We start from the raw sequence: 26106 nt of genomic DNA on the forward strand, positions 1-26106 counted from the left end.
ATATATAACAGATGGCATTATGATATGATTTCTTGGTTAGATGAGTTTGCCAAGAAGGGTTCTACTTCGTTAATTATTATAATGTAATTTAAGAGTAAACACAATTTTCAGAATGTAGATTTTGTAAAATTTATGATATTATGTTTTATTACTCATTTTAAATATTAATAAATGGCGTTACACGAGTCTTTATAATTCATCGTCATTAACTTTACGCAACCTTACTTTTTTATCTCATTTTACTTAGCAGATTTTGTATCTTGATTTCATTATTTTCGTCTCTCCATCAAACGGTGCGTAAATATATTTAAGCCGATAGTCGATCAGAATTCCCGAGTTATCGACATCAAGCACATACTTGAAAGAGAAAAGCGAGAATTTCAGATGAGGAATTCGATCCAATTCTTGTGTGTTCTCACCGCAGAATTCAATCATGCAGTTCGTCAAAAATTAATTGCAGCAGGGGGCACCGCATTTCGTAAATCACTGTGAAGGTAAGAGCATTTATTTGCTTGTCCAGTTTATGTGTAGGCTTATCCGTGCCATTTACTTAAATAGGAAACAAGGGTTTGTTATAGGAATAGGCCTAACTAAAGTATCGATGAGGTTTTAGCAGTATCAGTCGATGTGGAAATTCATATAGATATCAAATGGTTTTATGAGTTTATAAAATTTATAATTTCTCCAGCAACTAATTAAGTTCAGAATTAAATATCATATTCTGTCACTATTTGTATTACAAATTGTAGTTCGTAAATTTACAATTCAATACAAAATTCCACTGTCTTTCCTTCTCAATCACTGAAATTAAAAAAAACATACAAATTGTTTTAATGCTATTATTATTTAAAATTTAGCCAAGAATCTTTTCTGTTTTTATTATAAACGTATCAATCTATATCAATACGAAAAATTTATAGGCATTGAATATTTGTTAAAATATAATTGTATCGATTTATCGACATCAAAAAACTCCCTAACAGTTTCACTACCGATATCGGTACAAGATCCTATTCCATTACATTAAGCACATAATGTGATACCGGGTCCCAAAGTCTTTTACTGGAATTCCAGTTTATGTTGTATAGAACGGCAAGGAGTTTTTGACAAGCTAAATAACTATCAGCTGCCCCGAGAAGGCTCTTTACCATAGAGTTAAATTTAAACTTTTTATATAAGTGCAAAAGCGACTGTAATTCCCGGTGGAAATTACAGCAGTAACTTTTGTACTAAAAGGATTTTTAGACAATAAACTTCTATGAAGTATGCTGGACAAAGGCAGCATCCAGCATGATGGTTATGAAGCTACTCGTTCTGTATGAGTCAGAGAACAATGCGGTTTGGGTTTTATAAGCCTACTGGAAGCCAACACAGGTCATTGTTCAGAAAGCGGTCAGACTGCGTGTAAGGTACGCAAAATGTATTCAGGTCGATGGGTATATTACTGTCGCAAATTTGCATAAACTTCGCAGATGACTCTATTCACAGGAACAACTCATTCTCATAAGCCGAACAGAGCGTAGAAGTGTTCACACATTCAGCCCTACGCTGTTTTTAGTCGCTTTTAAAGTAAAACGTTATCTGTCAGAAAATTCTTCTTCGTTAATATAATTTTGATTAGGTGTTGTCATTTCCAAAATATCTGAACTCCCATATTGGTAGAAAGACAATAAATTCATGTTTATTTGTGGTTGCATTTTCCTTTTAAACAGGCATAAGCGTTTACTATTTTTGCCCTCTTTTGGTATAATTTTTAAAAGTTTTACTTTCAGTTAATGGACACTTGAATTTTTGTTATTGAAGGTTCTATGTGACGCGCTGGGGGCCGGATTTCGCATCAACAGCTGATGACAATAAAATGTGTAATATTAATTAGTTAGGTAACATACGTAAATGCGCAGAGACCATAAGAATGAAATGTAAACAGAAACTTATGTGTCTGTTATTCAGTATCATCCCCTTATGGATGTCTCAAAAATATTCTGCGTTGTACCTGACACTTCAAAAGACCTGTTATACTGCAGTTGATATTTCTGCGTTGTAAGTTAACCCACCTCTACCCTAACTCACTTTGCCATCAACTGAAAGAGATGCAGGGTGGAAATTTATTGCCATACCCGGGGTAGAATTCATATCTCCTGGCGGGGCGCATTATCTCCTCTCACTTGCGTCATATGCGAACACTACACTGAGTCGTGATGTCACATGCGAGTGGCAATCTGTGGCATGTATACCCCAGAGGTGCGAAACTGATCACTTTGTTACATTCGTACGCAAAATCCAAAATGTTAATGAATGTTCCAATGTAGAATAACTTTTCCAAAATGGTTTCTTTATATTCCATGGACATAATTTGGAATTCATGATCATTCGATGCAGATATAAACCTATTTGAGAAGCTAGTCGCATTGAATGTATCACACGGTACACAATTATTTATTAATTTCCCTCGAATTTCGTTACGTATTCACTGCCTGTATGGAAATGTATTTCTAATAAAGTTGTAGGTTCTAAATGAGATTGTATTTTGTAATGTACTGTATTTCTGTATATGTTATATTTTAAGAAATTTTATTAAGTTCAATTTGGCCTTCACTTAAATAGGTATTGTTAAGTCCTAAAATTAAATTCTCCCTATATCAAACTGAATCGACATTAGATGCGTAGTTCGGAAATACAATATTTGGACGGACAGACAGACAGACAACAGGATTCTCATTATGAGTTCTTTGAATGAACTAAATATGCAAAAAATACTCATAAAACCGAATGTTACCATTGTGACGATATGAACGGTCTATCGGCTGTTAGTTGTGTGGACTTAAAGGTTTCAGGAAAGCGACGATAAACTTTCGTTTTGGATTTCCAGATATTTATTACACAGACCCTGTTGTACTTCCGAGTATGATGATGAGAATATTGTTATCATGACTGTACCAAGAATGGCACATCCTTTCTGAACCACTGAGTATGTTGCGTAATGGCTTGACGTAACCGAGTAATTTCGTCATTATCCTTGTACTACTAGGTATGTGGAGGAGTAATGAATGCCTTGTTTTTCTGGATGAGTAACAATTACAAAATAATGCATCTTCCTAAAATTAATAACAATTAATCTAACATAAGATTTTTATTTATTTTTGTGCAAAGTGTAACTAGTTATCCCTTTACCTGTATTTAAGCAAATTTCATCTACGAAACTATTCAACGGATTACGACAAAAGTTGGTATTTGAGTACATAATTCAACTCTTTTTTTCATTTCATTGCGACCAGCGTGTCGACAGGCTGATTTAGCTTGTGACAGACAGCGAGGTTGCCAAGGAAATATTTCAAGCTGAAAACGATCCTGACTTCTTGTGAAATACTGTCGTAAAATTTGTCCACAGTTGCGAAGTAGTGACACTAGGGACAGCGAGAGAACTTATAGAATAAAAATAAAGTTTCGTTATTTCTACCACAGCAAATTTCGACAGCACGTCTGTTCACGTCGAAAAGTCTATACCTGACAGCAAGACATTTCTTATTTTGACATTCGTACGTACATTTTTTATTCTTCTCTCACTACGTCGTTCAACATTTCCTCACCCCCGGCATAATGAGATCCTCAGTCACTAACTTCGTTTCTTCGCTCAATTTCTTCCGTATCGTCCAATTTTCTTTCCCCTTATTTATCTTTACCGTTACTTAATTGATTCACTTTTCACATTTACGTACTCACTTAATGTTACTTTTCATGTAACACCACAGTCTCTTTTGATTTATTTCATTTCATTTTCGAGGTTCTTTTTCTCATAATTCTTCGAGTAAAACGATACATTTATAGTAGACTCAAATCGACATTCTTTATACGCAGTTAACAGAAGCCTGCATATCCAAGTTTGTCGAAGAAGAAATGGCGTTTTAAGCGTAATGTGGTGGCGCATAGCGGTTTTGGTAATTTGCATATCAGCAGCACTACAATCAGAGATGCAAGTTGATAAGATTTTGGAATCTTGTCCTTATAGAAATCAACATTATTAAAATCTTCATTTATACTTTATTCTATTTGTATCACTTGGTAATTTGTATGAGCACACGTTTTATGCTTCTGTTAAGTCGCGTTTACTTCTGGTACAAATGCCCAGCAGATTCGTGATTGCCAGCATCTCCCTACTTCGAGTATCCGATACCTCGATTATGCCACATTAACACACAGTCCGTAACTGTAATTATGAAGCGTGATGCGCGATGTAAGAAGTTTGGCTTAAACTGCATTCGCTTTTGTTATGTCAGCTGCAGGATTTTCTCTCAAAGCAGCTGTCAGCTCCAACTCTTCCGTCACTTCACCTTTGAGATGCTCCCATATTCTATTTGGTATTAAGACCCTCGGGCATGTCTGTGGACGGTGTGATGCTAATCTAAACTAAGCGAAGATCACATCACCAATTTCAGGCAAATCATAAGACTGAGATAGCCGCCAGGAAATTTCCCTCGCTTGTCTATTTTTCAAATTAATATAGTCCTAAAATTAAATGAGAGGGAATTTGGTAGATTCTAGCGGCAACTAAAGACGATAAAACTATAATTTTAATTAAAGGGATAGTTTTGAAGATGATGTGCTTATTTCAAAACACTAAATATCAGGATATATAAAACAATAATTTTGTCTGTTGTAAAACATGGTATCTCACATTGAAAGCAGAACGTAGATTACAACTGTTTGAAAACAAGGTCCTCAGGAAGACATTTGAATCCAGGAAGCATGAAATAAGTGGGGAATTTAGAATATTGCATAACGAGGACTTGCATGAATTGTACAGGTCACCCAGCACAGTGCGGATAGTAAAATCTAGGAGGTTCCGATGGGTTGGACATGTAGCACGCATGTCTGATGCAAGTGGTGCATACAGAATTTTGGTGGGGAATTTTTATGGAAAAAGACCACTGGGCAGACCAGGAAGAAGATGGGACAATAATATCACTTTGGATCTTAGGGAGGTGGGCTGTGAAGAAGGTAAATGGATTAGTTGGCTCAGAATCATGTCCGGTGGCAGGCTTTGGTGTTGGAGTTATTTATTTAGTTAGTTGTACGTACTTCGCAAGAGGCAAGATCGCCCTAAGCTTAAATAAGGAGAAACTCTGTAAGTTCTAAAGCCAACCCAAAATGGCAAGATCGACATTACTAATTAGATAAGTCACTTTCAAAACTCTGTTTTTCTACTTCACAAGATACGAGACCGTTTCAAGCTTAAACAAGGATTTACGGACAAAACTCACCTTCCTATTGAACAAAATCATACAAACCTTGTGATGTTACTTTGATGTTTAGGTAAGATTAATTAACAGAGGTAATAACGCAGAACAACAATAGTTCATCACTTATACTGCTATTAATTTACTGAATACAAGATGTTGTAGGTCACTGCTCAAGACTTGCATATTCAGTATGAAGGCTAAAACAGAAGATTTCTGTCTTCTGGGTTGTTGCGCTGTGTAGTCTGGTCGATGTTTACCAACGTTTCAGAGGTCATACTCTCTCCGTCATCAGGGCGATTCATCGACCAGACTACACAGCGCAATAACCCAGAAGACAGAAATCTTCATACTCACCGCTGTGAAAACCTCAAATCATACAAGGGTAAAACAGTTTCAATCAACTAATCTTGAAACCGAACTGGAGTCAGTCACGTTTTGGACGTTAATTTCGTACCTGGGTAGATTCTATTCGTAGTTTTCGGTACAGTGCCCTTGGCAGTGATGGGGTCGCAAAAGAATGAAGGCAGTCTGAGATGAAGCGTCATTTATACAGCCCTGGGCGTCTCTGCTTTTGCGATCGACTAGAAATGGTCGTGTCACGTGACCACTTTCTCGCAGATGTCTGCTCGAAGCTGTCTAATCGCACGTCATCAATTCTTTCGCTCAAAAATGTGACGCTGCATTCCTCTTACACCGCGACGGCGAACGCTTTTAAAGTTGGTGAGAGATTAGGTTAACACGGCGGCGAGTATGAAAATTACTGTCTTCTGGGAAGTTGTGACGCAGTCTGGTGGAAGTTTACCGGCGTTTCATAAGTACTTGCTGCATCCATCACCAGGACGAAGAGTCATTTGTCATTCAGTAACCTAAATCGTTCGCATAATTATTAATTTGCGTCTTCTTACAATTTGTGTTCCTTTCTCGGGCCGTTTCACACCCATACGAAGTATCTGTTAAAATTCAGTGTCTGTCGATCAGGCGAATGCCCCGCGAATTTTATTCCTTTCCATTGATCGCAGTGATGGAGCCTGGCGCAAAGAAATGAGGTCACATTTCATTTCCCATCGATTTCCCTCTAATCTAAAGATCCCACTACTTTAAGTACCCGAACGCCGGGCTCGACGAGAGAAATTTCCCTGTCTGACGTGACTGTAGCCTTTTGATTGGGTTATCAGAGACATGTTAGCTGGAAGGTTGTTACTTATTGAATTACCGGCCTGTCGCTGTTGAAGCTGTTGGCACGTGGGGTGGGAGGTTGGGGGTGTGGAACATATTTGCGATCAGCTCACATTTTCCCTATTTGTTGAGGTCAATATTCCACCCCTCTATATTACACTTAGTGGCCTATAAATGATATCAAAATCATTCTATTGTGACTTTAGGTTTATATGAGTGCAGCATAAATAGTATTTTTTTATATCAGGACGCAACTTCGTAACATAAAATGTCGAGAAACTTTAGAATTTACCAACTAATTAACAGACCTCGTTTAATTTACTGTCACTTGATGAAAAGTCGTTATCTTAATCACCCACCAGAGTGCAGCAGACTCAAAGTCGTCCTCATCAACTGTTGATTGATTTATTTCATTGGATACTGACTGCAGCATGCGTCAAGATCAGATTAATGCAAATCAGTGTCCACCGGTAATGTATGAAACAATTCAGTTCATTTATGTTACCAGGAAGGGGGTGGGGCGTGGTGTTATCGCTGACAACGCACGTTTAGTAAATCGGTGTCAGCGCGACAGGATGGAGTAAGTTCAATTTCGACCAATTTGTTTGCCTGCATGCTTAAGCGATAATTGTAATTGTGACTAGTTTGGGAGATGACGGACCAAACATTACTGAGATGCGACAGTATTTGGTTTTGGATATCAAATCTGTGTTGCAACTGAAAATGGGGCTAAGTCACTAAACATCACTCTTCAGGGGAAGGAATAAACGTGTAGCAATCCACTTGAACTCAGAATTTTATTATGTCACTGGATAGAAAGTATTGTGGTTTAGCGACAGCGTACCTCAGTTTCCACACGATCGTTTTTATAAGTAGAATCTTTTGCGACACACATCTCTTATTTTAGTAAATTTTCGACTTAACTGCTTTTGCCGTGACATCGCAGAGGTCGGTTTTGACTGGATTATAAACGGGGCTCGAAGAGGGGGAATACCCAAAGAAACAGGCGAAGTATTCAACTGATTTGTTTGTGGTTTTATTTAATTAATTAATTTATCGAAGAATATATTCAATTTATGCATTGGCGAGTCTACTCACACCATAAAAATGTAATTTACTGCTTATTTTCATTAACAGCTTGCCACATTGTTGTGGCAATAATAAGTTTGCGGTTTATTCTTAAACTTAGGAATGTCTATTCATCTTCGCCTCGCGCTACACTCTTTCAGTAAAAGCGGGTTAAGAATTGCTTACGTGTAGCGAAGTAAACAGAATGGATTATGCAAGGATAGATTAATTTATCCCATCAGTGCTCTACCCTTTTAATTACTCTTCAGCCTCATTACGCAATCTTCTTCATCTTTATACTCCAGCCTGTCTTTTAAGATCAAATTACCTTCTCAACGCCATGTCTTCAAACAAATTTAATCTACTATGCCCATTTTATATCCACGGTAATATAAAATGCTTAATTTTCTCGTATACTGGAGGGTTTATATCATAAATTCAAACTAAAAGAAAAACTTACATAGCGACTTACTTTGGTAAACCCCAAACAAGCAATAAATACAAATCAGTAAATGCAGAGTGAAGTGTGTTATGTCGACTAAAACAGAAGCAACAGACAAGAACGAAATTAACTATAAAAAGAATCGTCGATGACGAAAGTTGGACAAATACCGGATGATAAAACACCATTGTATAAAGAAATCTTATATCGATCAGGAATGGCTTCGTATCAGACAGGAGAGACATGATTAATTTGAAAAAAATCTATAGTGGGTTGAACCTAACCTCTACGTTAGAATATATGAACGAAAATGGAATTCTCGGTTAACGAAATAAAACAATTCGTGCCATCACAGTACACAAGAGCCTAAGAATTTAACGTGGAACGCTTTAGAATTAAGAGCCAGAGAGCGATCCTAAGTAGGACAAATCTCACTATGAATTTAATTAGGGAGGAAACAATGAAGGGAGGATTGGTGACGCCTTTACAAATACTTCAGAGTGGATGAAATCACCGGGCCTGTTGCAAGTAGACGTAAATCGACTCAGGTCGCTCGTTAGAGTGCGTTACATTCTGGCTTAGACACACACACACACGCACACACGCAGTCCGTAACAGAATTATAAAACGGACCATTTGGGAAAGTAGAATATGGCGTGGCTTGACTCATTTCAAAAGTACAAAAATAAATCGGAATTACGCATTCAGATTTGTTTCTGCAGAAATGACAAGGACGAGACAAAGACACGTAAAGAAGATTTCTGTCTTCTGAGTTGTTGAGCTGTGTAGTCTGGTCGACGTTTACCAACGTTTCAGAGGTGAATCGCCCTGATGACGGAGGCAGTATGACCTCAGAAACGTCGGTAAACGTCTACCATACTACACAGCGCAACAACCCAGAAGACAGAAATCTTCAAACTCACCGCTGGGAAAACCTCAGATCTTACAAAGACACGTGACACGTAACACACACACACACACACACACACACACACACACACATATATATATATATATATATATATATATATATATATATATTTGTTCCTTAGCAGCCAAATTTCTCTGTCTTCTGCGCAAGCGCAAAACTTTCTCCACGCATGCTCATCTCTGAAATGACCTATAACACATCGCCCTGTTGATGGAGGCAGTAAGGACCTCTGAAACGTTGGTAAACTATCAGACTACACGGCACAACAGCCCAGAAGACAGCCACCTTCAAAAATAAAAAGACCCTGAGAGACATCCACAATTGGATTTAAGCAAAGCTCTGTATTTGAACGTAATAAATATTTATTCCCTTTCGCAGTGGGATTGCATTAGAACGTAAACTGTCTTCTTGTCGGTACTTTATTGGAGTGCCCTTGCTGAAGGGTTGTAAATTTGGAGAGGAAAGGAGAAGATGACCCAGTTACACGAATCTATTTTCATTCTGTCTGTTCCAGATGGAACGGAAACGACAGAGAACATAGGTCAAAGAGATCAGTCCCCGCCTTTCAAGACGTTAAAATTCACCACTCGATACAATCTGGGATGCTTTCAACTTCTTCATATCCCACAAACCGAGAGACAAGAAAATAGTTTCCATAGCTATAAAACAAAAGATATTTCATTTTAAAGTGCATTTCCTTTTTTCTTTTGAGCACGACAAAGAATTGACTTTACTTTGACTCTGAAGTGTGAAGTTGGGGAGAAGGGGGCTAGTTATTACACGGGCAAGTTGTTATATTTTATTTTAAAAATCACTCATTTTCAGCAGCATCTCACGAGTCTCGTATCAATTGCGTCTCCCCTGTGCGCAGATCTACCCGAGGTATGGTACTTGTAGCTTGTGTATTACGTGAGCTAGGTTGATTTAAGTGTTTTTACCAGTAAAAAGTAAAAAAAATTCTGACTTTGAACTCACTTCCACGACCGTGTGATAAAGGCAGGTCCTTTAAAATTTCCTTACCTAAAGCTCTTTATATTAAGAGCAATACGTTTACTTCTTTCTTCACTTCAGTCGAATATTGACACTGCTTTGACCGTTAAATCAAAATGGCGTACTGTGGGGCCAGTTGTTACACTGGACAAGGGGCACCTTGTTACAGTTACGTGACCAAAACATACCTATCCCGTAACAACAGAAGTTAAAACGATACAAAATTAACCACACAAAGGAACGTAAGGGACCAAAACATATCCTAACACAGCCCACTCATACAAAACCTAACCCAACCTAACCTAACCTAACGTAACCTAACCTAAACCAACCCAAACCAACCTAAACTAACCGAACATATCCTTCTAAAGTAGCTCCATCTTTTGGAATGTAATTGCCCTGACTTATGAATAAAGTTTATCTATAAGTGGCTTCAAACTAACATGAATATGGTCACACAGTTTAATAAAGTTAGATAGATATAAGCCTGAGAAAAATTGTTCTTGAACTGAGCTTCGAACATTTAAGGCCCATATTGCTCAATACCTTGGACTTATCTTCTTATGATCTTGAAGTGACGTTAAACTATCCATGACTTCAAACTGACAGGATTATAGTCATTCAGTTTCCTACATAAAGGGAGAAATATGCCTTTTGAAAAAATGGCTTTCGAAATATCCTGAATATTTTAAAGGCCCCTCTTCAGAAAACCCCTGGACTTATATTGTCCTGGCGATGACAAAGCTTCCGTGCATCAGGCATGATTTTAAAATGTATCGTTAATTCTTACTACAAATAGTATTAAACAGAAACAAATACGTACACGTAAAAATTTTACCTCCACAAATTATTATTTTACAGAAATTTAGTTAGTTCGTGTGAGCAGGTTCTCTTCTTAAGGACATGGAAACATAAGCTTCTACCGGGCGAAGACCATCTGCATTGGAAACAAATGTGTAATTTAAAAAAACTGAACCCTAGTAAATCACGTAACATATAAATCAACGCTAACATCGGAATATTGGGGTATATTAATGTTATTGCAATTTTATTTCCATGTTTGAGAATCTTTTCCACGTATATGAATAAATCGTGTAGTGCTTTTTAGACTGCTAGAGTGGAAAGTAATTTCCGTTATGGTAACTATGGAATACGACTCACTCCTGTGTGTGTGTGTGATTCCGACAAAGCCGGGTTAGAGATTCCCTGTTCGTAAATTGGTTATCGATTCCATTCTTTAGCAATGTAAGCTTTATCATGTGTTATTTTATCCTTTTACGAAGAGCATGCAACTTAATATCATTTTACGTTCAGGCGACGTCTGCAAGAACGAATAATTTACTTGAATACTGTACAGATACTTATTATGAATCATCAATATGCAACAATGATGTAGTGATTTAAACAATTAACGAAATGAATATGGCTGGCTTCTAGGAAGTTGCGAAGTGTAGTCTGGTAGAAGTTTACCGACGTTTCAGAAATGCTTGCAGCCTCCACTATGACTGCCTGATAATGGAAGCAGCAAGCACCTTTGAAAATGTCGGCAAACTTCTACCACACTACACGGCGCAAAATTTTAAGACGAGGTCATCTTTATACTCGCCGCCTTGAGAACCTGAAATCTCACCAAATTAGGACGCGTTCACTCGCAGCGAAACGATTCTGGGGCGCTCGCCAAAATTTGATCTTTGACTTTCGCGAAAGGCCGGTTAATTTCATAGCTGGGGATTTCCCACGCGTAAATTGTCCTACGTTTGACGTTTACGAATGACCGAGGAATTTCCCACCCAGTGACTTCGGAGCTCAGAAACACATGCAGGTCTCCATGTGGAGTGCCTTTTATCGTTGTCAGTCTTAATAAAATCTGGAATATGTCGACGTCGGTTAGTGAAACTCCCCAGTATAAAATTCCTAAACATCCGTTCTAATCCTCTACAGTTCTCTAACGCGTTTTGTTTATCGTCGTACCGATATTATGCTGTATATTCCCGAATCTCGACTTCCCCTTCATTTGATCATCCTTTATGCAGCGGCCTTGTGTTCCTGCATCAATCTCCCACTTCGTTTCCCGACATGCAAAGCGTGTCTGACGAGAAGACTTCAACGTCAATCCGGTCTGTTCCTAGTTACAGCCTTGTAGTTCCATTAAGGGTGATTAGACGTAATTAATAAAATTAAGACCTGATTTCAAAGTTGAACGTAATGAGAGAAAGGATTAGATGTAAAAATGTAATTACTTTCATCTTTAATGAAAGGAAGCGATCCGTCGATTCACGACTGAAATTCGGTATCTAGTTGCCTATAGAAGCACGAGTGACTTCAGAAGGGAGATACGAAATTACAACCAGAGTAAGCGGAACTCCTTTCATTAGATGTATGTGAACAACAGAGTTCTCCAACTTCGTCTTCATTAAGCAGGACCGTCTGAGCTTGGTCGTTTGAAACCCAGAAATTCAGTGCGAGGTTTCAGCAACTCATTTTCCCACCGTTCCATTTTCAGCGTGGCTTAGACAATTCTTACTTATCGTTAATAAACCACCGACATTTTATTTTAACATATATTAAAAGAAAAAAGATTTTGCGACGAGGAATGATAGAAAATAGTTTATTACAGACGATGAAGTACCTAATAAGGAAATGACAACATGCAGTAACGGTGTAGATTTATGAATTTTGGAAGAATGTTTATATAAAGGTAAATGTGAGTAAAACAATAAAATCAGCAAGATATGACTTGGAATAGGGAGGGCAAATGTGGGGTTTTAGATACAGGAGTAAAGCTTATATTAGATATAATTATATTTGGCGGAGATCCGCAGAAACCTGGTGTTTGTCGTATATGAAAGGCTTTTAGGCAACTGTTTAAAAAGCACAACTTCGCAATCTATTTCTTTAAGATAAATTTTAATATTATCTCCCGTTTTACACCTGTCTTCTAACTGGTTCCTTGTATTCTGATTTCCCGAATAAAATCTGTTCGCATTTCTCATTTCCCGCATGCATGCTCGTACATGCAGGTGCCTATAGCATCTTCCTTGATCTGAATGCAACACGCATTCATATACTTTGTTGTATACGCGGGCAGCAACATTGTTGTTTTCGAGGTCAGTTTCTTGCTCTTTGGCACTACAGTTTCGAATCCTCCCTAGAGCTTTTTCATTATGCGAGATATTTCCACAGCCACCGAATTAATTAAAGCGCCTCGTGTAATGACGTCATCAGGATGGCGCCATATAGGTACGGACTGTTACATGGTCGCCGTCACTGTTAGAACACAATGGAACATGTAATACTGCTTTTTTATCTCTTTGGATTGCCGCAACAGCAGTCAAGGGCATATATCAGATTGTTGGTAAAGTTAATATTTCCCCCAAATAATGCAAATTCCTCCAGCCTCGATAATCCTCTTCGTATTCCTTGAAAACAGTTCCTGTGCTGTTCACAAAACATTTAATACTTTGAACTTCTTAATGGCTAAAATTAGCCATTGTAAACGCCCCTCAACGTTGGAAATGGCTTATCTTAATGGACTGTTGAGCCTTGTAGTCAGGCACAAGTTTATTGATGTCACAGAAATGCTTGCTGTCTGCATCATCAGGGTGTTGAGTGATCTTGTAGGTCGTTATTAACGTTCCTTCTTAATAAATATTTCGCTGCCATGGTAACACTATTCCTATTCTGAAAGATAATAACGGAAGTTTTCATTTTAAATAGACTACACACAGCAACAAATGCATTCGCTGGTTTAACTCCCAGCAGCGAGGAGTATTATTAATGTACCGAGTTATTCACACCATTGAAATCTTACGATTTTCAATTATCATTATTCTGTATCCACACACTATCCTTCTTCCATTACTCACTCTGTCACTGTATAATGGATTACCTTCATCCATCTAACACTAGTTCTTCCTACATTCCTCATTCTACCAGCATCCACTCGAGCACGTATTTGGGCCAAATGCTGTCTGCCCATTTATTGGATATATATGGTACAAAATATAATTCCGTAAACCAAGTTATTCTCTAAATACTTCGTTTGCTATTTTGTCTTTCCTTGATATTCTTTTCGCCGGCTAATATGCTCTGTAAATTACTTTCCCCTTAAAGCGGCACACCACTGCATAAAATTATGTGAACTTACGTTCCGAGAAGTTTTATTACTGAGATGGTAAAATAACTGTAGTGTAGAATTGGTAATATACTACATTTGTCAGGATTCTATTTATAACGAAGAAAGCAAAGAAATGCGTAGGAACTGCTGATTGAATTGAATGGAAACACAAATAAGCAAAGTTGATACCGTTTTTACTGACAAAGAAATAACATAAAAATAGGATCTAAGTTTTTTACGGCTGTGAGTCTGAAGCGGATTGTCTTCTGGGGTGTAACGCCTTGTAGTCTGGTAGCAGTTTACCAACGTTTTAGAGGTCACAGAGGGCAATGGCCATTACGTTGCCCTGGTGATGGAGGCAGCAAGAACCACTGAAACCTTGTTAAAATTCTACCAGACTACAGGGATCTACAGCCCAGAAGACGGTTATCTTCAAACAACATAAATGTTCGTGCAAAGAAGCTTTCAGTATGATAGGGCTTCGTCTGGAAAGAAAAATTACAGATCACAAGGAGAATGTAAAGTTGTGCAACGATTTGAAAAATAAAATAAGACACATTCACATTGTAGTCTGTGTCCAGTCCCCAGTATCCTGGAGGTACAGAGTAAAGTGCAGTGCTTCTGACCGAAAGCCATTTTCAAGTTGTTAGCGTTACTTTACGTCACAAACACGTTGTATTTAAACAAATATACCATGGTCACAAAAGAACAAAGACTGACCCATTCAAAGCCAAATCAATCCAGTTCACACCTTGTTTCTTCAATGTTATTCTCTCATTCACGCATAGGTCTCCCAAGTAACCTCTTATCTCGCCTTGCCTGACTGAAAACCTATTCCCCATTTGTCCTTACTGTCCACAGAATTATTCAAAATGACCAAGAATAGTCATGTATTTTCAGGGTTTTAGTTAGGCCTCCACTTTGGCTTTGGATTTGTATCAGACCCAAATAAAATGAAATAAAAATAAATGTTGAACCTGTCTTAAGAGAAACAGCATCTGCAGTTAGGCTTTGGAGGCCAAATTAATTCCAGTTCTTGATTTCCCTTGCAAGACCTTCTGCAAGGCAGGTGGAGAGAAAGTATAAACATATGGAACACAAAAAACAAAAAAATAACGATACACAAAGAAAGAAATGAATTGCTGTTTATGCGACTATTTAGCTGTTTTATAACCTACGAAAAAGCAAAGTAAACAAATACTGCTTTTCAGTGGCTTACATGTGTGAAAAAGCCAGTATGTTGTTTGCGACTCGGTGACATACGAGTTTAATAGTAATACCCAACAAAAAATACCGAATCAGTGTAAGGTACGAAATATTCATACAAAATACATTTTGGTACTAAGTAAACGCACTGTTTTTTGACGTAAATACGTCTATAAAGAAGGGTCATTCGGCAAAAAAGTGGAACGAAAAAGGAAAACGAAAAAGTGTAACAAGTTTACCTAGAGAACGTCGTGTTTACTCAGTATTGTTGTTACCTAGGAAACGTTACATTACATTAAAATACATTACTTTACATTACATTCATCTACCACAGACCCATCTTAAGCGTAACTAATTCAAGTTAACCATTCAAACATTTTTGTTACCTAGGAAACGTCATCTGTTTACTCGGCATTGTTGTTACCTTTAAATCATTACATTACATTACATTACATTACATTACATTACATTACATTACCTTACCTTACCTTACCTTACCTTACCTTACATTCAGCTACCACAGACCCATCATAAGCGTAACTAATTCAAGTTGATTAAGCAATGTCTGAATCAAATTTATCTCAATTGTAAAACATGTATAAAGGAAATAATTAGAATAAAGCCAATATATAAACTTCCTTTCCGTATAGACGTATTTACGTCAAATTCTCCGGAACCGTGGTTCCACGGTCAACTTTTTGTCACGAACATATTCAGGCGAATGAGAAGAATATGAAATATTAACGGTCACCACTGCATGACCCTATGTGATTGTATTAACGGGTTACGTCTGCATGTAACTCCACATAGGTGAACAAGACCTTTTCAATTCATATTTAATTTTCTCCGTTGCTTACAATGAAAAACACATTTCCAACATTGTAATGCGTATATTTACTAACTATATTCTGACAACACTGCCCCGTGAATAAAACACAATAAATGTTTTTTTTCCAGACAAGATGATATCTATAAATATAGTTAGCCCGTGAGATAAATTGGAACGTCGCTACAGTTTGTTCGCTTGCATAAAGCGTACATTTGATAACCTCCGGGAAGTCCAGCAGTTTATTATTTGCTTTATCATGGAACAGCCAAGCTAGTTCCAACAGAAAGACAATAGAAATTAATGGTATTTGTCAGTGTTGTGAGAGTTTACTTTTTGTTTATAGTTCTGCGTTCTTGCATTTATGTAGCTCTGATCAATCTTTCACGAAATTTACAGATTTTTTTTTATTTTCACAGATGTTACCACGTGATCACCCTGGAGACAACAGTTAAACTATTCAACCATAAATTAATATCAGTAAATCTCCGGTTATAGGGGTTTATAATGTGTTATAATGTGGTATAAAGTAATTTATTACTAAGTAAATACGGAAATAATGACAGGAAATTTTAATTTGCCTAAGTGCGCTAGTACTTAAGCCTGTTTGATATTAGCTGGAAGCAGATTGTTGATGAATTGCTCGTGAATTACAATAATATGGTGACAAAAATGGGTGATTTATAAAAGATCTTGAGATTATGCGGGCCATGAACTGCAGTGGAATCATCGTTCTGTTAAAGTTTCGAGACATAAATTACAAGCAAAAACATCCATAGATCGTTTAGGGTATCAGAACTTCGTTATTTGATAAACCATTGAATATCTTCATTAACAAAATACGATTATAGTTGTTACGTTAAGAGCTTCTCTCACGGTAGGTCTGCAATCGGCAAAATCCCCTTTCCAAACAGCTTTTATTAATGTACATTTAAAAGCAAAACTAGAGTATAAACATTTTATAAACACGTAAATAAATATACACCAGCAACCAAAATATTTGTTATGAATTCGTTATGAAAAGTGATGGTTGAGTTACAATGTTACAAATGAAATTTAAAGTCGATAAAATGGAAGCACCGAACAGTGAGAATGGACAAGGTCAAATAGAGAGTAGCTGCAAATGTATTCACCATAGTCGGAGTCGTCCGAGATTTCCTCCTCCAGTTCAAGGTCAGTGCAGTTGGAGTCTGTGTCCGAAGAATCCGGACCTCCGGGGCCTGGGCCGTGTCCGGGACCTGACGACTCTTGCACGACGCACTGTGGCGCCGTGCAGTTGGCATTGTTCACGTCGGACTCTTCGCCCGCCAACTTGTTGTATCCCTTCCTCGTACCCCTACTCGAACCTGAAATCAGTTTAGTGCCAGAATTAACCAACAGAATCAACAGCTGGACAAAGTTTATATTTTGTTTTGTTTGAGTTGCAATCGAGGATGGCAGATCTGCGAAGCCAAAAACGGGTGGTTCATTTACATACTAAGGGAGCCAACTTGAATACCGAAAATGACTGTCATCTGCGATGATGCACCGCACCCTGACGATAGAGCAGGTAAGCTCCTCTGAAACGTCTGTCATTATCTACCAGACTACAAGGCACAACACACAAAGACGACCACCTTACATTCGTCGCCGTGAGAAAATCTATAATAATTAATAACACCTAGGCGATGAATAAATTATAAAAACAGTTACCCTGTGTTGCATCATCGCCAGAAACCTTCAAACGCCGATGTTTTGTGCTGATTACGTGTTTTGTTTGTTTATTTATTCGCAAGCTACTTAACAGAGCTGAATCAAAGGCAGTTGTCAAGTAGCGTCACACGTGATACGAGGATGATAATATGTCGTAAATTATGGTGGAAGAGAGAAAATTATCTTTGTATATTACAGGATAACTTATTATCGCTGCAGAAGCAGAGAAGAAAATACGCAGACCTCGGCCGATATTCTAACCAATTACCTAGTGAATTAAGTCAGGCTAAGGCATTCTGATATTAAATTAGAGCAGTTATAGAAGTAGTTTACGATCCTCTTGTGCTGCTTTTTGCCACAAATGTGCATGCCAAGAGGCTCGGAGCAGTCTACGTCACTGCCGCGCGTCTTTGTCGTCACAGGTCTGTCGAGTGGTCATTTCCGTTTGACCTACGGGACTACACAAGGCAATGTGATGAGCTTCTTTATACACAAACAGCTCGGTCGTCTGCAGAGAAGACGAGCCTTATTATCAGTTTTGTTGCTAAATGTTCTACTCAACGGGAAGAACTCTGTCTTTATAGAGTGATTAGTGTATTTTCTATAAAAAATATAACTGAGAAGGACATAAAGACACAATGTTTCCTTATAGTAATTTTCTCCTCCCTCCACCTTCGCCTCTTTCTGCTACCCTCTTTCTAGTTCTCTTCCTCTATCATCTTCGTCTCCTTATCGTCTTCGTCTCTCCCTCTTCTTCGTCCGTCTTCTGCAGTGTTCTGAACCGTGTATTTGTGAAGATTTCTGTCTTCTGGGTTGTTGCGCTGTGTAGTCTGGTCGATGACTCGCCCTGATGACGGAGGCAGTAAGACCTCTGAAACGTTGGTTAACATCGACCACACTACAGAGCGCAACAACCCAGAAGACAGAATCTTCTATCGCCCTGATAACGGAGGCAGTATGACCTCTGAAACGTTGGTTAACATCGACCATACTACAGAGCGCAACAACCCAGAAGACAGAATCTTCTATCGCCCTGATAACGGAGGCAGTATGACCTCTGAAACGTTGGTAAACATCGACCAGACTACACAGCGCAACAACCCAGAAGACAGAAATCTTCATACTCACCGTTGTGAAAACCTCAAATCATACGTATATTTGTGCTTTTAGGCAGAAAAAGTTTTAAAGGGTTTGAAAAGACCTTAACAACAAAGGTATCTTTCTGATGATTTTGTACCCTGTGATCTTCATTATCATACAAAGTGTATAATTCATAACTCAGTCTTATTTACTTCCATTTTAACTTTTAAAGATATAAAATATATGGCTATAGTGGGGTTCCTAGAGGGAAATGTCGCGTTCTTATATTAACACACATTAAACCGCCTTTGCTTGAAACCAAGATCGATTATTACGAGGCACGCAACACAAATGTTCACAGCATGCACAACCATGTAACACTAACACGATTACAATACACTGCGTTCACAATAAATGTTTCCAAAACAGTCTGCTCTTATGTAATTGTTAAATGAAGCGTAGAATGCCATATTACGGCATACAAACAGATATTAATATAATAAGGGGTGTTATTACATTCAGGTCAATAATTCATAAAGTTAGTACGTCTGGGATATGTAAGTAGTCATTTCAGGTTGGTGGAGATAATAGGGGGGGGGGGGATACCAGTGTTTCCTTTACATTAGATAGTAAATACGGCTTCCCTATCGTGTTAAAGGTTTGTGCACTGCGAATTGTTCCGTTTTAACGAAATTATTAAAAGCTTGTTCTGATCTTGCATGGACGCCTATCACACGCTGATGAATCTGGTAATGTGCGTGATAATCCTTGTACACAGCAGGCCGTCGGCTTGAATCACATCGCACTAACGTTTATAATCAAGTTATTATGATTGAACCGATATGAATGATACTGATATTCCAAACATCAAAACCACCTCTCGCTCACATTATCTGAAAATCGTTCCAATCAATCACATGTAATATGGTACACTTTACTGGAGTGACTTCAATTTGTAGAGACGCAGACAGAGATACAGGCAGAGGAGTACCAACAGATAAAACTGAATTACCTCCAATGGACAAACTAAAAGGGAAATATACAAATAAAAATAAATGTTTATCCCTATCATTTGTATTTATTTGAATAAATATAACGGCATGCAGTAACCGAATATGTAGGTTTAATATTTTGTATTGGAAAGGTACTTAGTTCAAATCCCAGGTGGTGAGCGACTATTTTAAAATTTTCGTAGTTTTATCGACACGGGAAAGAGACAGACAGACAGACACACGCTAACTTAAAGAAAAGACAATGGTCATTTTATCCTAAATATATTCGAATATCTCTTGTTCATACCCACTTATGTAGAGGCAAAGAAGTCCGCGTGAGTATCTGGCTTTTCGCGAATTTACAACGTGCAAATTCATTACAAGAGAAATGCAAATGAGCTGAGATGAACGAGAGGATTAATTTAAAACGGTATTATTATAAAACTACTACACAAAAATGTATTTTATTTTCGCCATAAAATGTAAACTAGACTGTTTAATTAATTGCAGATCGTAAAATAAATAACTACCTTTTCAAACGAAAAGATATATTATACATTATTATAACATTTTATTTATTTTTCAAGGTCTTCCACGAAACTATATGGGATGTGTTGAATAGTGAATGCAATGTTCCTATCCTCGAAATATAGGTCAATTTTACTGCTTATTATATAAATTAAGGTGAAACAGACAGATAATGAATGGAAATTATAACAAGCGCTGTTTCTCATATGAAGTAATAGGAGAATTTTCATTTTTGAAACTAATTAGACACTGAGTTTATTTATTCACAAACATTTCATTCGGGGTCAGAAATAAGAAACGTGACTGCAGAGAAAAGTTCTTAGAAATGAATTGTGCCCGCTCTCCTGTATGGAAATGTTATTCTAAGTGATTCTGAGGATGAAAGAGAGCAACATACAACGACTCAGCTCATCTCATGGCACGACAAACTTCTTTATAATGAAAGACAAAGAAATATCGAGGCTAAAATTTGTAATTAACAAGTTATAAGATGCAGTTATATTAAAAATCATAGTACTGAAAATAACATACTTTAATACATCATTCTGAAATGAATAGGCATGTAGAATGAAATTAATTTCAACGCTGTCTAAATTGGAACATGCTCATGAGAAACTTAACATTATGCAGTTTTCTCACGACGTACATGAGCTGACAATTTCAAAAGTGACTGTTAATCGAAGGTCGAACATGTATTTCCTGAAGGCTGAAGGAGGAGAATTTGACTTGATTAAACTCTCTGAATCTGATTATTCAAATAAATTTGAGAATATACATTCTAAGACCAGGCTTGCATAGTTGTATCAATAGAAAATATGATGTTCATATATGAAAAACCATTGGCACTTCATTAGTTTTTAAGACCTTCTTTACTTCACTTGTATTTATTCCGCTTGAAGAATGGGATATAAATGACGGAAATACAGAGTCAAAATAAGACAATCCACAATGTTAATTGCATCTACAAACGCAATTACCTTCAGCTTTATTCAGTAAAATGAGAAATTAAATACATAAATTAGCCTTAAGGAACTGCCGCGGAAAATAAATTATTTCAGAGAAAGAAACAGTTATCTCATTTTAAAAAATACTTGGCTTTTATAAATGGGATTAAGTAATAAAGAAATTTCATATCGAGTATTTTCTTCTTATAAAGAACTTAACAAAACATATACAGTTGCATACAGGAATACACCAGAAACAGAGACTAGGGCCTGGTAGCTCATGGGATAAGAGAGTCAGCTTCTTTATTGCAGCAAAATTCACCCTTGGCCCGGGTGTCTTGTGGGTAATATCCCTTACACCTTCTCCGTCTGTCTATAAGTGCAGTTGGGGTTTTTAATTTCCTCGCCATGAAATTACTTTCTTTTACATAAAATATACTTGTGGTGGTTCATCAGAACACAGTAATGGACCTTCGAGTTGCATAAAGAGCAGTAAATTTCTTGACTATCTGAAAAACCATCAGCTTGTCAGGAAGCAACTTGCTCCTTGGATTTAGTTTAATTACGTAATGGCTATTCCAGTAGTTTAAAAATACGCCGTATTTACTTCTACGAGGCGTTATAGTCTGAAGGAGGTTAATTTGTTAATATTATTCATGTGTACATAGTCTCTTCCCTTCAGCTTCAGAGACCAAATTTTTACGTTTTCTCTCGAGTAGCCGAGCATAAGACATGTCCCTCCATTTCCTTCTCATTGATTTTGTTACATCGATTCATAATGCAGAATATCATTATCATTATTTATAAGACATTCGAATCAGATGATGTAATGGCGGACCTACATGAACTAAGTCGCGAACCACTGGTTGTGAAACATTAGTATAGAAGGATCTGAGTAACACTGTAGTTTTAATTTGTATTTGTTTATTTCCAGTACAAATATAACGCAAAGAGAGACACTACTGATTCTCATTGGATTCGTTCTCGTCGTGTCTGATAACACTACAGAGATTAATTACTTTGTTTGGGATTTGCCGTTAACTAAAAGCAATCCTAGTAGATATTTTGACAATGATACTTCAACATAGACTGCACAATTCCCATCTCTCGAAAATTACTACAGTAATCCAGCCTCTGTTTAGCAGCTTCATGCACAAATGAAATTTATTTTATCGGGCTTAGCATTATCGTAGTATGAAATCATATTAGGTCTTCTGTAATCGTATATTCCATATCGTTTCATGTTTTGCGGAGGGCATTAACCGTTTCCGATATTTTTTGCATACAAAATACAATATTAACGCCAGATGTATATACATTTAAGCGCAGAAGATGGCTACTACATAATAAGTGTTGAAAAATAAAATATTACCATAAAACAGTTTAAATAATTTAATAAAAACTTTGATCTTGTAACCAAAAATAAGGGTAGCATTTTAAGACTTCAGAGAAAAAAGTAAACGTTATCATTAATTCGAAAAATGCATTAATATATTGGCTGTCTTACACGCCTGTCAGTTGCTGTACCAGAAGTTTAATTTTCATCCATCTCTGACCAAGAGCGGACTTTTCCAATTATATTGAGTCCCTAATTCTGTTCTTTATATCCTCATTTTGATTCTGATCATTATCTCGGTATCCGCCATCCGATCTCAAGAATTTCATTTGCGCTTTCTGCCTCGTAATCCTCTCCTGCCCTATCGTCTCACATGGGCAGTCCGATGGGCATTGCCTCGGACACTTCCAAGTGGCATCAGGCTGGATGCTGTGTGACTCAAGCCAAGCTTTCGCTCTGATGTAATTCAACACAGATTCCATTGTCCAAAGTTACTGGCCACAAGGCTGAACCCACACTTTATTGCTATGATATTAGGGGGAAAATGTTTAATTTAAACACATCTAAAGTAAATAATGCATCTAAAACATTTCCTTTTTCTATTTTAAACAGAGCTATCACAAATAATCCTCTCATACAGCAGACCTTCATGAACGCTTCTACTGAAAATATAAACACAATCAAGACAATTCTCAGTTTTTCTGAATTACTAAGTATTTATAATGCACGGACAGCGAAGCTGATTTCTTATCTCTTTCTGCTACCGAGGTTAAGAACGCGTGGAGCTATTCGCCTTCTTCCTCACGCGTTTTAAATAAACACGGGAAAATCTTTACCCGTACCCGAAAGGGCGAACAGCTAATCGCAAGGCTTATACGTACGCAATATAACGCAATCTTAAAACAACTTGGACGCTTCTATTTATTACGTGTAGATAATTTAATATTCTGCAGGCTTAGATGTTCTCATTCGTTACAGCGGATACAATTTTGCGGTGCCCTCGGCTGTAAGAATTATTAATATAAACATTTGTAAAATTTAACTGCTTCAGCGCTCTGCAAACACTGGATGCTGGAAAACTTTTGTTTTTACCGAGCTACACTTCACTTCTACCTGCATCTTTTTATCACACACATCTTGCTTGTTATATACGTGAATTCTACGGGGAATAAAGTTTGCAAGAATAAGCAATATGGCACAGAATGCCAGCATTTTCACAAGCACTGGGACTCTAGAATTCTGTTGTTTTGTGTGGGTGGGAAGAGAAGCTTCGTCTCGCTCTCTCTCTCTCTCTAAAGGGAAGAGGCTGTTTAAGAACGGGGCCGCTGAGAAGAATATTTGCACAGAAGCGTGGGCGAACAAGAGACAACTGAAAATTAGTAATAAGTAGCTTCATAATTTTCTCTCCTCACAAAATATTATGATCATTAAATCAAGAAATATTATTTAGGTTAAGGATGTGTCAGGATAAACATGTGAGAAATGTATACGGGGTTTGCTTGAAAATATTGAAAGAAAGAGACACCTTGGGAGACCTAAGCGGAGATGGATAAAAAAAGAGGCTTAAAGAAGTAACTCATGAGAATGTTGACTGGATTCATCTTTAGACTCAAGACGGCGTGCATGAAAATTAATGTTTTTGGAATGTTGCACAGTGTATTATGGTACAGGTTTACCGACGTTTCAGATATGCTTGTTTACTGTCGGTATATTCTACCAAACTACAAAGCACATCATCTTAGAGGACAGTCGTCTGGATTCATCTGGCTTAGCGCAGTATCCACTGGTGGGCTTTTGTGGACAAAGTAATAAAGATTCTATTCATGTGACAGAATTACTTAACTAGCTAACGACTATTAATATCTTCACGGACTCTGCTGCACGAGGTGAGTTAGTAAAGTAACCCTACATTTTAAAGAACTATTATTATACAATTTGAACGTTTTAAGGAAGACGTCAAATAGAAGAGGGTAAACTTCTTGTGAAACGCCTGTTCTGCTTGCATCATTCGAAAAGTGAAATTTCAGATTATCGAGAGAGGTGATTACGCAAACTCTATGTAAGTGTACATAAACCATGGTGCATCGTGTTTCTGATAATGGGACACCCCCTTCCCCTGTATTGACTTACGAGTAATACTTCTGCTATCAACGTAATTATAAGTTCCACTGCAGAACTGCGATGCTTAGAGAAAATAATGAGAAAACATTGAAACAGAGGAACGGGAAAGGGAGTTTAGTCCGATAATTTAATAACAACGCGGAGAGACGAAATTATTTTCGAAAAACCGTTGTATTAATGACGGTAAGTGTAAGACGAAAGAAACGAACTAGAAAATAAGAAAATAAAGAAGAAGAAAGAACGAAAGAAGTTGAAAAGAAGCAAGAAGAAAGAACACAGAATAACAGACAAAAAAGATAGAAAAACACTGTTATTGAATTAAAACAAGCAACTTAAAAAAGAACAGAAATGGGAAAAAAGTAGGCCTATAAAGGTAATAGCTAAAGAAAAGGCCAGGCCATTAACTTCAGCTCTTAAGACGTTATGACAAAGTACGTAATTAAAATGAGATATGAGAAAGTTTCTCTCTTTGTTGAAACTTTCAGAACAGAATCGTACACACAACTGGCGGTTTATACGTCCACACATATAGTTACTAAATTACTTTTTGTTAAGCGGAGCGTACTACCAACTCTTAAGATGCATAATTTTCAAGTTGCAGACGTTCGAACTTTCATCCAAGTGTACACCTAACCATCAGAAAGTGGGCTTGAATATGCGACAGTTCACAAAAATATTGAAATTTCAGTATCACATATAAGATACATTAAAATTTAGTAGATGCTACTATAATTCCCGCTGAAGTTTCTACGGAAAAATAACATCTATAAATAGCCCCCTTTCAGAAACTCACAGAAGTGATTTTAGTTCACATCCCACAACCTCCTGTTCCACCCGTAGTAAGCAATTCACTCATATCTTCCAACAGAGACAGTTTGATGCCTCGCAAAAGGCAATTTCTATCAATAGTAATTTTTTCGTCACGAAAGATCAAACATCTACATTTTAAACTACGAATGTATTGTACGTAGGATTTAAGGTTTTCACGGTGATGAGTTTGAAGATGGCTGTCTTCTGGGTTGTTGCGCCGTGTAGTTTGGTAGATGTTTACCGACGTTTCAGAGGTCCATGCTGCCTACATCATCAGGGCGATGTGATATTTTCTGAAGCAGACTTTCAATTTGGTAAGGAAACACGTGCACTCCAAGAGGCAGGTTTGCCGTTGGGGATACAAAGATTTGCTTGTAAATCTTCTTGTAGATTACGGTCGTTGTTTAATTAAGTAAAGCTACGTATAGCAACACCTGACTCCATGCCAGAATTTACATCACTTTCGCTATCCGTCAGGAATTGTGTCAGCGTGTCTCTCAGCGTTTTGTTAGCGATTCTAATTGGGATGGCTGACAACCCCACTAAATCCGTAACATAATTGTAATATCCTAACTTTACGTCGTTTAGTTAATCAGATAGACGGGTGGAA

The 26106-nt window shown here is 37.4% G+C and overlaps 1 protein-coding gene across 3 annotated transcripts in view; it reads right to left on the bottom strand.

The window, feature by feature from the left end:
* LOC110833230 (uncharacterized) overlaps positions 1-26106 on the bottom strand; it is a 77428-nt gene that overhangs the window by 10743 nt on the left and 40579 nt on the right. For all 3 annotated transcript variants that reach the window (XM_087350261.1, XM_022071023.2, XM_087350262.1), the window contains one exon: positions 17127-17339. In XM_087350261.1, the coding sequence (XP_087206387.1) occupies positions 17127-17339 (213 nt within the window). The remainder of the gene's footprint in view (positions 1-17126; positions 17340-26106) is intronic.

The sequence above is a fragment of the Zootermopsis nevadensis genome, unplaced genomic scaffold (genome assembly GCF_977971745.1).
Source record: "Zootermopsis nevadensis isolate Lab colony 2312 unplaced genomic scaffold, Znev_1.0 Znev_ptg000017l, whole genome shotgun sequence".
In the NCBI taxonomy this organism is placed as follows: Eukaryota; Metazoa; Arthropoda; class Insecta; order Blattodea; family Termopsidae; genus Zootermopsis; species Zootermopsis nevadensis.